We start from the raw sequence: 15,340 nt of genomic DNA, 5'->3' as shown, positions 1-15,340 counted from the left end.
ACATTTTTTAATGCAGAATTAATGACATGGCTCAATACTTTATAATGTGCATCTCATCATCTATATCAAATGGAAGATAAGGAAACTGATCAGCATGCTTAAGTAATCCCTTAACTTATTAATTCAAAAAATCTCATTACAAACCTCTCAAATGGCAGAGGCATTATCCTCTGATCACCAAAAATAAAAGCAATAATACACAAGAGTTCAATAGAATGATCACATTCCCAGACCACAAACCAAATCAATACAGAAACAAAAGCAAAACAAAAAACGAATCAAGAATGTCGTGCTCTAATAACCATTAGGGAGTGACTGAGTTTCAGAGGTGTAGAAGAAAGGACCCACAGAGTATAACTTCATATGATTGTCGTTGAGAATGCGGTAAGACGAAAGGAGAGCACCAGTGATTCCATGGTTAACATCAATAGGAACATTACATGTTTTCAGGGGAGAATGTTCTAGGAATGCCTTGCATTCTTTTATCTTCCAGTTTTCCTTAAGAAAGGAAGAAGATAATGTTGCCAGGAAGTAACCCTTTGCATCGCATTCATTGCTCAATATGGATAAGGGAACTTTCTCGTACCCTCTCTCATCAACAGCTTTGCATGTTATCCTTGCCACGGCTCCTGCATTTATAAAACAATAATGGGAAAATGAATAACTAAAACGAATGCAATCTTCCGTACAATTTATGACACTGAAATCTCACCAAAAGAAAACAGAGAGAGAGAGAGAGAGAGAGAGATGTTTACCTTCGAGTGGAACATACTTGGAGCCTAATTTACATAACACAAGCCCTTGAATACCAATGAGCGATGAAAGTAGCTCATCCTTTCCATCAAGATCTGGTTTCTCATATTCTGGTTTTGTGGGGAGGGGTTTATCATTTCCTTCCGGTTTTGGTTTCTCGAAGTACTCTCGTTTTGTAGGAAGAGGCTTATAATCATTCTCTTCGGGTTTTGGTTTCTCAAAGTCTGGCTTTGTGGGAAGTGGCTTGTAATCCTTTCCTTCGGGTTCTGGTTTCTCAAAGTCAGGTTTTGAGGGGAGGGGCTTATTATCTTCGGGTTTGGGATTCCCGTAGTCTGGTTTTGGGACATATCCATAATCGGTAGCAGAGGCAATAACTAGTAGGGACAAGAGAATGATAGAGGTAGAACACAAGAAGCGTGCGGAAGCCATTTCTAGAGTTGCGTATAGACGAAGAGAACAGAGGATGTGGGTGCGATGAATCGGAGACAAATGCATGGCCTTTTTATAAACAGGTGAAATTCAAGTCTATTTTTTAGTATTTACTTGTTTGCACGACACCAAGAGGGGATCGTCAACAACGTGCATTAGATTCCAGAATTAGCAGTCCTGGCATACAGCTAGCTCTATTTTCTAATTTCTTTTCGAACTACTATTCAATATATAGTTAGCCAAAGTTCAAAATATCAAGCATTTTTTTTTAACTATTAATTAATTCTTGGATGCTCAGATGAAGAAAAAGGAAAATTTTATACATCATACTACCATCCCACTAAGTATGATGTGGCACATTTATCACCATTAAATGATCATTTATTACGTGCTTCTTGATCATTTAATGGTTACGAATGTACCACATAACACTTAGTATGATTAAAATAAGATGAGAGTGTGGTGTATAACATTACTCAAAGAAAAATATAGACCCATTGATCCATATAATTTGTTTGAAGTGTTTTGCTATGCATTAACTACTATTCACCTACACATCTCACAATTTTTTCTTTATTTTTGTATAAGATGTGGGATATATATAGTGAATAATAACTAATAAAAAAATTTTTTATTGTTTGAAACCCCCTCACCCCAAGCTTATAAAAGCAGCCAGGAAAAGTTTCGCTGAAGATTTTGTATAGCTTGAACTCATACTGAGGATATTGGAAGTAGGAAATTATGTGCTCTTGCCAAAAAGAAATTATAAACTTGTGTTACTCTGACACGTCCATGTTCGGAGGACAACATTTTTGCAAGACGAATGTGACAAATTGATGGGAGATTCTTTGTGGTACTGACGTGGACATGGACAATCCACGTTTGTGTCGAGCGCTATGCCAACTTTTAAAAATAGGATCGTGGGCTATGTGCATAGATTGACGTGGCATGCATGTGTAAAACCCAGGCCCAATCTTGACTCAGGCCGTAGAGAAGCCCAATAGTTGAGAAAAAGGGCGCCGTTTCTAATAAGTGGGTTTTTTTTTTCCTATCTTTTCTCCCCCTCTCCTAAGAGTTTCCTCTCCCTCTTCTTTTCTCCAATGCTTTCTCCCCTTCTCACAAGATTTCAGATCTGCATTCCAAGAGTTCCTCAACAATTTTTCCCTTTCATTACCCACTTCCTCATTTCTCTCAACAAATGCTTTCCCTCATTTTTATCTCTCTGTGTTCTCAAATTAGTCTTGTTGTCCCTCAAGTTTCCATAACCAACCGCCACCCACAAAGGTAGCAAGCCTTATCGGCTCCAGCAACAAACTGACCGCCATTACCCACTACTCCTTTAGCCACGACCAGATAGACATCTCCAGCCACATCATAGTGAAGCTCATGAGCAACGTCTCCAGCCATGGCAACAAGGCTAGCAACCTTTCCTGTTGTGACCCAAGTTACCCATAGCCGCAATACAGGCCACCATTCCTACACCACACACGACGTCAACCACCAGAATGGACCTTGTGAGACACTGTTAAGGGTGTAACCGGTTCGGTCTGGTTTTGGACATATATTATAACCAAACCAATATATATCAGTTTTGAGATTTGAAGAACCGATACTGCACCGATTATACCCCTAAACCAATACTTCCGATTTTATCGGTTTCAATCCGATATTTTCGGTATATTATATAGTATATGATAATATAGTGATAGTATATATTATAAATGTATTATAGATTACAGTGATATATTATAATATCAATATTAACTATTAATAGTATATATAATATACTATTAATACAATAGACTATAGTGATATATGATTTTAAAATTTAATATTATATTAATTAGTAATTTATCATATAATACAAAATTATTTTTTAGATATTATATATAAAAATTATATATAATATAAAAAATCATATAAAAAATATATTATACAATATAAAAAATAAAAATATATAAATATAAACCAGTCCGGTCCGATGTTAGAAAAATAAAATCGAAACCGGACTCATTTATCCGATTTTGAAAAAAATGAAACCAGTACCGGACTGAACCAAACCCATCATCAGTGCAGTCCGGTTTACCAATTCAACGATTTCTTCTTTACACTAAACATTGTCCTGTTTGGTCTCTATTGCACCGTACATGAACCACCATGAAAACAGCCCAGGCGCACGACAACCTCCACAGCTAATACCACAACCCAGACCCATGGAAGAATACCACAATGCCGTAAGACATTCTCCACCACGTCCTCTGTTTTAGGAAGTGAAAACAGACCAACCTGTTTTCTTGCTCCTCAGCCCAACTCCACTCTTGCACCACCCACCATGGTTGCACCGCTGCTAAGCTATACTCAGCCGTAAGCCACCCACTGTCCAACACTGGTCTGCAAGCCTCCCCACAAACAAAGCAACCACGACTCCTCCATGCACATCGGAAACAGCCCTTGCCAACCTCAAGCAACCACCCAGCCACCGTGAGCCCCACCTCGAACCACCAATCGTTGTTCCAGGAGTCCCCACACACGGCGTTGTTCCTTTCTCAGTATACCACTATAGCCAACATCTTTTTTCTTTTCCCTCTTGTTATGTATTGCTCTCAAATTAAAAGGGAACATATATATATATATATATATATAATAGCAGTGGAGTTACGTGCGAGGCACGTTTGCCCTGTACTACTATAAAATAAATTGTTCAAAAATATAAACATCTAGTGTACAAGAAAAAAAAAACTCAGGTAAATGAGGATAATATAGCTCATTCAAGTTGCAACCTACAATTACATGGTGTACTACATGTATTTTTAATGAAAAATGTTAGTATGCCGCCTATGTTTGCCCCCTCATTTTGACTGCTAATGTATTTAAATTTATTTTACTATGATTGAGAAAGTGGCTTTTAATAATGTATTGATGTATTTTTTTCTATTTTTTAAAAGTATTTAAATATATATATTAAAAAATATGAAAAGAAAAGGAAGAAAAAAATACAAATACAAATTTGTATTAGGTGGCACGCTCAACAATCATTGTTGGGCAGCAACCTAATATGACTCATTTTTAATATGCCAAAGACACATTTTCATTGCAAAACCAACATGCTTATTGTTGTTTCATTCACATTTCTTCACTCCCACAGTCTCCCAGTACTTGAATTAAATGAAAATTTTTTCTCCATTTTTATGTTGTGTAATAAAATAATTCATTCTCATTTGCATAGTCAAGCACTAATTTGCTTTCTTTGGTTGTTTGTGTATATGATATGCTAATTGAAAGCAATAACACACTCTTCTTTCTATCTAAAACCCAATTATGCAAAAATATTTATTTATTCAAAGTCCATCTAAAATGTCATATTGAACTCAAACCAGGGTCAACAATTATGTGTCTGATTTAGGCTTCATAATATGTATGATTAAATATTTTTGTTTTTGTTTTAATTAATTTTGGATTTCAATGATTCACATTTGTCTGGTTAGCCCAATCCATTTTCCTTTCAGCCCTTAGCCGTGCGCAGCCCAGCCCCCATTTCCCTTTCCCTCTCCCTCTCTCTCTCTCTCTCTTTCCATTTCCCTATCTCTCTCTTTTCCCCTTCTTAGTCGTGCGCAACCCCCCCTTTAGCCAATTATTCCTTTCCAAGCAACCCAGACCGTCGGCCACCGGTAGCTCCCTCTCACACCAGTGACTACTCCCATGGACTCAAGTCACCGTCAAAGCCCCCACGGCCCCGCAACCCCCTTTGTCGAATGGGTCTCACACGTTTTCTCCACCATAGCGCCATCGTACGCCATCCCCACACCACCGCACCACCACCATCAAGCTCCTCTTCCTCCAGCGGCCACCCCCATGGACCCAAGCCACCGTTGAAACCCCCACAACAACCCTCGTCTCCCCGCAGCTTCCTCTCCCGAATGGGTCTCATATAGTTTCTCCATCATACGGCATTCGTACGTTGTCCCACGCCACCGCACCACCACCATCGAATTCCCCTTCCTCCAAGGACTACCCCATGCTCTATTACGGTGATTTTGTGATATTTTGTGTGGTGATTTGTGATCTGTTATGGTATTTTATGGTGATTTTGTGATCTGTTGAGGTGATTTTGTGGTGATTTTATAAAGAGTATTGCTGTGAAGATGTAGAGAGGGACGAAGAAGGAAAGCGTAAAATAATAATACTATTCATTACTGTTCATTGGGGGATAGACGCCTTTAAGTATAAGGAGATATATTGCATTCCATAACCTTATTTTATTTACAAATGGTAAGCTTTAATGTTTTAATTACCTTACTCACCTTAATGTGTTAGCGAATTTTTCTTTTTTTTCACTAGGTTGTTCACATGGATTTTTGGTTTTGGGTTAGATATATATTGGACTTGTGTTTGAGTTGAGTTTTATGTTAAGAGATTATTAAGTTAGGCATGTATTTTTAAATTGGCCTTGGTTTTGTATTATTTTAATATATATATATATATATATATATTTTAAGTGGGCCGATTATCTAATGGGTTAGATTTTAAGTTAGATTGATTTTAATTTTGGTAGAACACCACTATAATATTTGGTAGTGGGTCAGGCTGAAAAGAGAATTTAAGTGAGAATGCCTTAAATAGGAGACGTTCGGAAGGTCACTTTGTGGTTTAGTAGTAACTGGGTTAGAAGAATTGGAAATATGGAAATTATTGACGAAGAATAGTTTAGTTGTGATTTTTATTTTAGATGCTTCAACTTATTTTGTGTTAATTTATAGTATGTATGAATTATGTTTAGGTGACAAACAAATTTTATTGACACCATTTGAGGATATTCAGAAAAGCTGAAAAGTCAGGTAAGCAGCGTTCATATACTAGACTTTGTATAAAACTATTGCTCTGAGGTTGATTTTAAGAAAAACATGCATATTTTGTTTTGGAAAGAAATTTGAAAATAACCTCAATTGTATTTTGTATTACTCATGAAATTTATATAAAAGAGAAAGTGTTTTCTATCATGACTGGTGTAGACATGAGCCTTTTGGCATTATGTTTCTGAACTGTGTAAAAAGAGCGATTACTAAATTTGATATTTGTGCATATTTATATAAAAATGCTCTGAGATCGTTTTATTTTGGATATGTGAAAATGATTTTAAACTGCCTTGCATTTTTCTTTTGATATGATAAATCATCTGAAAACCTTTGACATGACATTCTAATACTATATATGATTCTGTTTATGCTATGCTCTGCTCCGACCTCACGACAGATGTAAAATTGTGGCCTTTGTTTGAGTCGGTACCAACTTCTATGTCTCTGAGTGCACCAACTTTGAAAAAAATTAGTTTTTGTGTGGTCTTTTTATGTGTATACTCAGAGTTCCGAGAATGGTAAGGGAAAGATTTACTTCTGTCTCTACCCTTTTTGGCCACCGGGGATGGCACAACTCTACCACAGGGATTAAACATGCCTCTATTCTGATATGATGCTCGGATATGATCTGATGATGATGCTTGGTTTATGCTATGACAAAAGACTTTGGAATATAAATATTTTGAACCATCGCTCTATTAATTTTGATAACTTGTTTTGTTAGGCATGCTGGCACTAAAAATATCGTGTTCTGCATCTTATACTCTGTAAATGTTAATGTTTACATATTGGTATATGTTATCTACTTACTGAATTGTTGATAACTCACATCGTTATCTTCATAATATTTTCAGATGATTTTGATAACATAGCTAAGAACAAAGATTAAGAAGCATAGGCGAGGCTAGCTGTGGATTATTTATTGAGTGCCTAAGTGTACTTTGGTTATGAGGGAAATTTATTTAGTGTAGATGTTGTTATTATTATGTTGATCTAATTTGCTAGGATATTTATTATTATTATGGAGAATTTGTGGAATTGTTAATTTATCTTGTTGGATTATTTCATTGAAAATTTTGTGAGGATTGTATATATGTTTGGTGGGAATAGGTGACTTCATATTTATGGAATATGTGGGAATGTTATTCATATTTTGAAGAGATGATTTTAGGTGTCAAATAGTAACTCTCTGACCCTTTCCAAGTACGGGGCGTTACAGTTATCGTAGGTGGCACAATTCAAGTCTAACATTTCTGGTTAGAATAGGCTCTGATATCATTTATAATGTTCCAATGGAAGGCCCAAACCACATGGTCTATTCTCTAAATGGACTAGTCAATAATATAATTAGAGCTCCATTAGAACCTTATAAAGAGCAAGGATTTCTCATTCCCAAACAATATGAGATCTCATACACCATTTACCCTTATCTTTATCATATAAGATATCACAACACATCCATACGCTAGTTCAAGATTAATGTTTGATTGTTGACCCTTTCATTATAGCAATGATGCGTCAATCCATGCATATATAGACTTTCGTGTAAATGGTATTTATGTTAGAAATAACTAAAAAAAATTAAGCATGCATGTGAAATCCTTGTGTAATGTTTATAAACTTCATACGAAAAATACTTTAGTCTTCTACGTTGGAGCATGTAACGTACATCACCTTTCTCTAAAGAGAAATGATATTTATAATCTTAGACTACGTTTAGATATTGAGGTGGTCTCAGATGATCAGTGAATATGGGCCCACCGTAGATTCACCGAGAGATAGGTCTAGCAACCGAAAGATTAGACCCACATGTTCTCAATGTGAAGTTAGTGCGGTTGGGCAGTTGAGAGACTGGACCAACAGTGACTTCGCTATGAGGGAGTTAAATTAGTTAATAATTCTCCAATTAGTTAAATTCACATAGATTTATTGAGTTATTAGTTGGAGATATTTTTGGTATTGTTCGAAATAAAATATTGAATGGTTAAGGGATTTTTATCATCAACTTGGGATAATTGGAATTCTATAACAAGGAAGAATAAGTTATATGAGATTTGTTAGGTGAAGTCAAATGCTCTAGATCTATTCTTATTATTTTTAAAATCTTAATTTTAATGTTCTTTTTTTTCAGTTTAATAAATAAACCATTATTCAAATTTCTGTTTTCCCAATAGTAATTAATTTAGTCAATTTCAGTACTCAATAACATAATTATTAATTGTGGGTTCCATATCCGTTTTCTTTAAAACACTTTACTACTTATTACGATTTTGTGCACTTGCAGATACATTTTTATGCGAACAGGGGTAAAGGATTCCCTCCTCATCTTCATCTCCGCAAGAGATGAAGGTGCGTCGGTGTTCCTTCTTTGCTTGGGCGGGCAGTGATCGGACAGGTACACTTCCTTGTACCACACCCTTCTAGCATGTGCTTTCATGTCGAAAGAAGTCAAGCAGTCGTCGATGAACCCCCCCAGTGATGGTTCTGATCTCGTCCTGAGGCTGTTTACATGGACTGGTGTCCAAGGGTGATTCTAGGGAGGCTCTAGCTCCACCTGCCGTCTTCTAAGGCTTTCTCTTCTTCTCGGCCTATCGAACCTTCCTCAACTACATTCTCGTTCCCTTCTCCCGTTGGTAAGGCTCTGGGCGGCAACAGGGTGCCCCACCTCTTCCCTTCTCATATTGTGGGAGATGAAGTCCTCAATATTGTGAGTATTGGTTTGGTGATAGGTGCATTAAAGGCAAACTTTGTATTGGTTGTTTGCTTCCTGGGTACTCGGTTTGTCTTCTTCCTATATGGACAATGTGACTCGGTCATATCAGGATCTCAGGCCTTTAGGGGGGTTCTTCGTTCTGCCTTCTGTCTTGTTGTCCCCCCTTAGTCTTCTCAAGAGCCTTAGGTTTACCTGACGCCTTGGTCTTTCTGTCACCCTGTTCCAGTTCGATTTTCCTGGGCGTCATCAAGGCCAGGAGCACGTCTTCAGCATTGATGAAACCATCTCCTGGTCCATGAACTCCTGCATTGTGTTGCTTTTTGACTTTCGTCTTCCTTTTGTTTGACGGTCAAGAATTTGATGGGCGTCTCCACCTTTTGTTCGCCATTAACAGCATGAGGAATAGGCAGGCCAATTCCCCAAAGCTGTCGATCGACTCGGGCAGCCATGACCCAAACCATCCCCTTGCAGCCCCCTTCAAGATTAGTGAGAAGGCTCTGCAAACAATCTTCCCAGAAAACCGTACAGTATCATATGAGCCTTAAAGGTTTTTAAGTGCTTAAAGGGGTCCCTAAACCTATCATACATGTCTATCTGGGAGACCCTGGGTTTCAGTAGCAGCGACGCAACCATCACCTATGCATTGTAAGCTAGGTCTGTGCCAATAAGTAACTAGTCCACCGACGATGAGGCGCCCAACTTCTTCTCCATTTCCTCATACTTGTCCATAAGGCTATGCAACTCATGTTGCATATTTTTTCTTTATTCTTTCGATTCTTTGCAACTCAGCTTGCTCATTGTGGCTCAGTTCAATGTCTTTGACTCATCTGCTGGCATCCATCCTCACGATATCATTTTCCTTTAGAAGTGTCTCCACCTTCGTGGTCAACTTCCTCATAGCCTACTCCATTTCTACGAACCTTGCTTCCATATTCTTTTATGATGCTTCTTGTCCTCGAATTGTCTGAGAACATGTTGTCACCAGCATATGAAAGACACATTGCATTTATAGAATTTTCATAGATGATGTCATTGTTGATGATGTGTTTTGTATACCTAGGCTAAGTTCTAGCAACCCGAGTCGGGATCCAGCTACCTGCAACACAAAGACAAAGGAGGACTCGATGATAGTAAAGAGAGCCTCCGATGCCAATTTACAAGTCTATATATTGTCACACTTAACATACGTTGATCTAATTATACAATTCTTTTGTTTTAAAAAAATATATAGAAAAGGCAAATGTTCCAAAGAATTAATTAATAAGAGAACCATAAAATTGAAAATTCCACCGAATTTAGTATTTACAGTACTTTATGCCTGGGAAATTAAAAAAGAAAAATAAGAAGGATCGATCCCAATGGACGCCATTACAGAGCCTAAGTTCTCGTCATCGAAGCTCCGGAAAGAACTTCATGAAGTTCTCTTACTCCATTAACCCATCATACGTCTTCTGCACTTCTCTCTCTTCCTCCTCGACTTTGTTACCACTTTGTCCTCCTCTTTTCGGACTTCAGCTCTCTTCGATGGCTCCTCTGGCTCTGCTTCTCCATGCACATCACCTGTATATAAAGAGTTCAGGCTCAGAACCTCATTTCTCTTGTTTGGAAAAATTATGGAAAAAAAATATGATAATCCCACTGTACAGTAAAGGCTTTGTAATTGAAGGGAGCTGGGTTGCTGTGAGTGGGGCTGAGTCATCGTGGACTCGGAATTGACTCGAAGGAGTTGAGTCAAATCGCGGATATCTCCACGATTAGGGATGAAATCTGCGATGATAGCATTGCTTCTCATTCTTAAAGTGTAACAATTAGTTTGATTCGTGTAAGGGAGTGAGATTTTTGAACGGCTTTAGAGAAGATAACTGAGGGAATTCTCTAGCAAAGAAAGGATCGTTGCAAGGAGGATGATGTCTGGACTCTTGTTAAAGAAAAGATGAAGGCAGTGGGGGGCCGGGGGCTTTTGTAGGGGCGTTGAAGTGCTGTGACGTAAAAATGCTGTTTGCACCCTCACTTTACCTCATTGTTTATATATTTAATTTGTTTTTAAATTATTTTTATTTAATAATTAAAAGTAATAATTTTTAATATATTAATATATTTTTTATTTTTTTAAAAATATTAAAAAATATTAAAAAAATATAAAAAAAAACATACATTCGACCTATTGATAAAATTGAGTGGATTATTCTGGCCAGTATAGTGATCCGACTCAAAAGGAATATGTTTGGTTATTGGATACACTTAACTCATCTCAAATTAATTATTAGTATATTATTTTTGTAATTTTTTATAAAAAAATTAAACTCATCTCAATCTAGTTTATATATTTGAACTTAAAAAGTTAAATTCATCACAATTTAAAAAAGTTAAATCCATCTTAATAGGATCTATAAAATATTATTATTCACGACTTAACTTAATTCAATTGATATTAACATCAATCGCAGCCATATAAAGTAAAATAAATTTATTTTCACAACTCATCTAATTTAATTATTATAATTTTTATAAATTCTCATATAAAATATAATACATAATTTAACTTTTTCAAATTTTAAAATAAAAATAATATTAAAAAAATATATTTTAAAATAAAATATTAAAATAAAAAAAATATATTCAACTTTCAACTTTAATCTCAACTTATCTCACATTATACTCAAAAACAATCTAAGAATGGCTGGTTGGGACGACTGAATTTCATAATTTCGTGATCGACAATGTCAGGGTAGAACATTGTACCGATAATAAGGAAAGGTTTGGATTCAAAATCCATATCAACTCATCTCATCTCATCATTACAACTTTCTCAAATTTCTACACAAAATATAATAAACAATTCAACTTTTTCAAATCTCAAAATAACTTTTCTAAATTTCCACACTAAATATAATAAATAATTCAACTTTTATTCTACTATTTACAAATCATGTCAATCCATCTCAACTTATCTCTAATCCAAACTTCTTCTAAATAAAAAAAATTCGATAGATGATTTCGGTACGTAGAAATCTCTGTGGATCTATTTTCCTTTCAAAAAGTTACCTTTTTCGATAGTCCAAACTGACGAATGCGTGTTTTTATGGTCAAAAGTACAATTATACCGACAAACAAATATATTAAAAAGAAAAAGAAAAAGAAAAAGAAAAAGATAGGGACAAACCGGTTGGGAATTCCACGAGCGCTATGCGGCGCTGCTGTTTTCTTTCACATGGTTTCTTTGGGTACACTTGCACCTGATTCTATTTTTCAAATTTTTAACGACTACATCAAATTTAAAATAAATATGAGAATAACTATATTTTCCAAAATAATAATATAATAGGATAGTCACCACGATGCCGGCAACACGAAATGAGGAGCGGCTGTTGTACCGTTGCAAGTGTTGGTTGGACTTTGGATATGGTTGTACGTATTTTAAATATAAGAAATTATATTTATAAAAAGAATTAATTTTTATTTTATAATAAACTCACTCATTTTCAAAAAAAAATAGGGCGACAGTTGCATTTTGGACCATTGTATCTAACATTACTATGAGACCACAAAATCCGTCAATGTCGTACGTATAGTGGTTGAAGTACGGGAGCAACGATGGTGTATGGGGGCCCACGCGTTGGCAAGACGATGACGTTTCTTGATCTATCTTATAGATCGGTACCTATGGAGTATAGTAGTACGGCGAGTATACGAAATTGAGGTTCAGAAGGCGAGAGATCAAACATGATTTCCCCGACTTAATAGAGAAAAAGTTCAGAGTGAAGGTCTCTTGATCTCTAAAGAGAAGAAGAGATCAACAAGTTTTTTTAGAGGAAGTTTATTTATTCATTCTATTACTTCTATTTCCTATTACATATGTCTTGCATGCTTGGTACTAACGCTGCACTTACAATTATAGGTAGTAAAGTTGTATTTTGATGTTAAGCTGTTGAGTTTAAGTTCAATTAAACTTAATTTTTTATGAATAATAATGAGTTGAGTAATAGAAGTAGTTATGTGAGATTCATCTAAATTAAATTTAAAATGTATTTAGATGTTAAGACGGGTTTAATATTTTTTTATGAAAAGTTAAAAAAAGTTATAGATTTCACGTATAAAGATGCGTTAAGTTGAAAAAAATTATGAGTTTCACGTGTAAGAAGATTTTGAATTTAGAAAATTTTAATAATTTAAAAAATATTTAAACGGTAGATTCAACTAAAAATTTGATCAAATTGAACTAAATCTTACAATCAAACGCATCTTAAATGAATTCAAGTTTAGTGATGCAAACACAGGAATCATTTGCCACATGTGAGGACTTTTTAATAAACTTGGGACGGATTGTTACGTGGGTAGCTACCGGCTCTTCATAAAAAAAAATTAAAAGAAAAAAAAAAAACAGGGATCATCTACACAAATACTGAAAAATGGAGGACAGGAGTAGTAAATTTATTGCACTGTTTACATCTCCATTTTGTATGTTATTGTGCATTCGTACGTGTATTTAGCATTTTTCATTATAAAATCAGTATATGTTTTTTTAGGATTTTACGAATCAGGCCACAGTTCTCAACTTTTACAACGTTGATACTAAATTTCAAAAAGGAAAATTCTTTTGACAATAATGTATGATCATGATCAAGATTCCTTAGGCTTAAATAAAAATATATATATCTAAAAAGGGAAGTGTTATAAATATAAAAATATTTTATAAAAATAAATTTATAAAATAATATGATTTAATATAATTCGTTAGATATATTTTATAATAAAAATAATTTAGAATTCAATCAATTATATCTTTTTTGTATTATTTTTTATGTAATTTTTTGTGGATAATGTATAGATGAGAAAAATGATAAACTGTTTTAATAGTTATCCGTAATAAATAAATAAATAAATAAATAAAAAAGGTGATCAGAAGTTTCCATCACATCCACACAGTACTGTAACGCACTTCTAACCCCTACAAAAGCCCCCATCCTCCTGCTTCGCTCTTTCTTCAATCCTTTTTGAGTATTGACATCACCTTTCTTCCTAATAGAAATCCTTTAATTATCGTCTGAAAGAGAACCCCCTTGTATTATCTTCCCTAAAACCCTTCATAAATCTCACGATTCAAACTTATTTTTACGATTTAAGAATGTGTGGCGGGGCTATGCTATCCAATCTCATCCCCGCCTCTGATCTCTTGCCCAACGCCGAGCTCAACCCCTTCGAGTCAAATATGAGTCCAGTCGTCCAGGATGTCTCATCCCCACTCAAACGAGCGCAGCTTCCTTCAGGTACATACCCTTCATTTACTGTACAGAGGGATTAGCAAATGTAATTTATCCCTAATTTTTTCAAAACAAGAGAAGTGAAGCGAGGTTCTGAGCTTGAGCTTTATATAAACAGGTGATGTTCGTGGAGAAGCTGAGAAGCCGTCGAAGAGGCAGAGGAAGAACCTCTACAGAGGGATTCGGCAACGCCCATGGGGTAAATGGGCCGCCGAGATACGCGATCCGGGGAAAGGAGTTCGCGTCTGGCTCGGCACCTTCAACACCGCCGAGGAAGCGGCCCGAGCCTACGATCGAGAGGCCCGGAAGATCCGTGGAAAAAAAGCTAAAGTTAATTTCCCCAACGAAGACGAGAACGAGGTCTCCTACTTCACTACCACCTCCCAAATCCAAAACCAAAATCACTATAACCCGCCCTTTGTTCGAAGCGTCCCCAGTTTCCCTGATCATCATCTCCGGGACAATGCTGACTTGAACAATAAATATTCAAGAGGTTCGGATTTTGGGTTCGGTCATGATCTGAACCAAATTGGAGGATTCAGTTACAGTGGGTTTGAGTCTGTTGGGGAATCGAACACTGAGCCAACCATTGTTTCTGGAAATTACAATACTTATCCATCGACAGCGTTGGTTTGCGCTAATGACCAGGAAGCGAAAGCTGAAGAGGAGGAGAAAGAGGTTAACAAAACCGAGGAGGAAGAGAGAGAGGTACAGAAGCTGTCTGAAGAGCTAACAGAGTACGAGAATTTCATGAAATTCTATCAGACTCCGTACTACGATGGCCAATCGGCACCACCAGCCCCCCAGTACTGCTCAGGAAAGCGTTGCGGCTGATCTCTGGAGAGCTTCAATGAAGAGGAGGTCGTTCCTGAACCTGCCTCTAGGACCTCTTCGACTCTGTAATGGCGTCCATTGGGATCGATCCTTACTTCTGTTCATTATATTCTAGAAGTTGATCTTCTTGTGAAATTGTCTTGTATTTGTCTACTTTCCCCCAATGAAATCCCATCGTTGCATGTGCGAGGTTGAGATGGCAGGCACACCCGGTTAAGCATCATTAAACCACGTGATTTAAGAAGAAAGAAGAGCCAAAATAAACAAAATAATATTGAGTTTCTCATTTTCCAATTGATAAACAAAAACTCGTACACGCCAGGGAATCCCGCAAACCCGTCTATCCATGTGTACAAATGAAACGGTGTGTTTCATATACACTAAATGATTGCGTATTTGCTTTCTCACTCTCTTCCCTTCGTCTATCCACAGAGTAATACAATGCCTTCGAAGCCTTCCTCCCAAATAGAGTCCTTTGTTTCCGTAGTTTCGAGTTC

At 36.3% G+C, this 15,340-nt stretch overlaps 2 protein-coding genes across 2 annotated transcripts; one reads left to right on the top strand and one right to left on the bottom strand.

The window, feature by feature from the left end:
* Positions 1–294: 294 nt before the first annotated feature.
* LOC108989011 (proline-rich protein 3-like) lies at positions 295–1,182 on the bottom strand. Its single transcript, XM_018962453.1, has 2 exons — positions 756–1,182; positions 295–629 (listed from the first exon to the last, which is right to left on the bottom strand). Exons 1-2 carry the CDS (start codon positions 1,180–1,182, stop codon positions 295–297), a joined length of 762 nt encoding a protein of 253 aa, XP_018817998.1.
* A 12,513-nt stretch (positions 1,183–13,695) lies between these two features.
* On the top strand, positions 13,696–15,032 carry LOC108989001 (ethylene-responsive transcription factor ERF113-like). The gene is made up of 2 exons (XM_018962443.1): positions 13,696–14,015; positions 14,128–15,032. The coding sequence occupies exons 1-2, from the start codon at positions 13,874–13,876 to the stop codon at positions 14,841–14,843; spliced, it is 858 nt and encodes a 285-aa protein (XP_018817988.1). The 5' UTR covers positions 13,696–13,873; the 3' UTR covers positions 14,844–15,032.
* Positions 15,033–15,340: the final 308 nt, after the last annotated feature.

Source organism: Juglans regia, chromosome 8, assembly GCF_001411555.2.
Source record: "Juglans regia cultivar Chandler chromosome 8, Walnut 2.0, whole genome shotgun sequence".
NCBI lineage: Eukaryota > Viridiplantae > Streptophyta > Magnoliopsida > Fagales > Juglandaceae > Juglans > Juglans regia.
This window is presented reverse-complemented; position numbering and strand designations above follow the sequence as displayed.

Coding starts and splice junctions, on each gene's coding strand:
- LOC108989011 (XM_018962453.1), bottom strand. CDS start 1,182: ATGGCTTCCGCACGCTTCTTGTGTTCTACCTCTATCATTCTCTTGTCC. Junction 630..755: donor CAAGTATGTTCCACTCGAAG/GTAAACATCTCT, acceptor TTATAAATGCAG/GAGCCGTGGCAAGGATAACA.
- LOC108989001 (XM_018962443.1), top strand. CDS start 13,874: ATGTGTGGCGGGGCTATGCTATCCAATCTCATCCCCGCCTCTGATCTC. Junction 14,016..14,127: donor ACGAGCGCAGCTTCCTTCAG/GTACATACCCTT, acceptor TTATATAAACAG/GTGATGTTCGTGGAGAAGCT.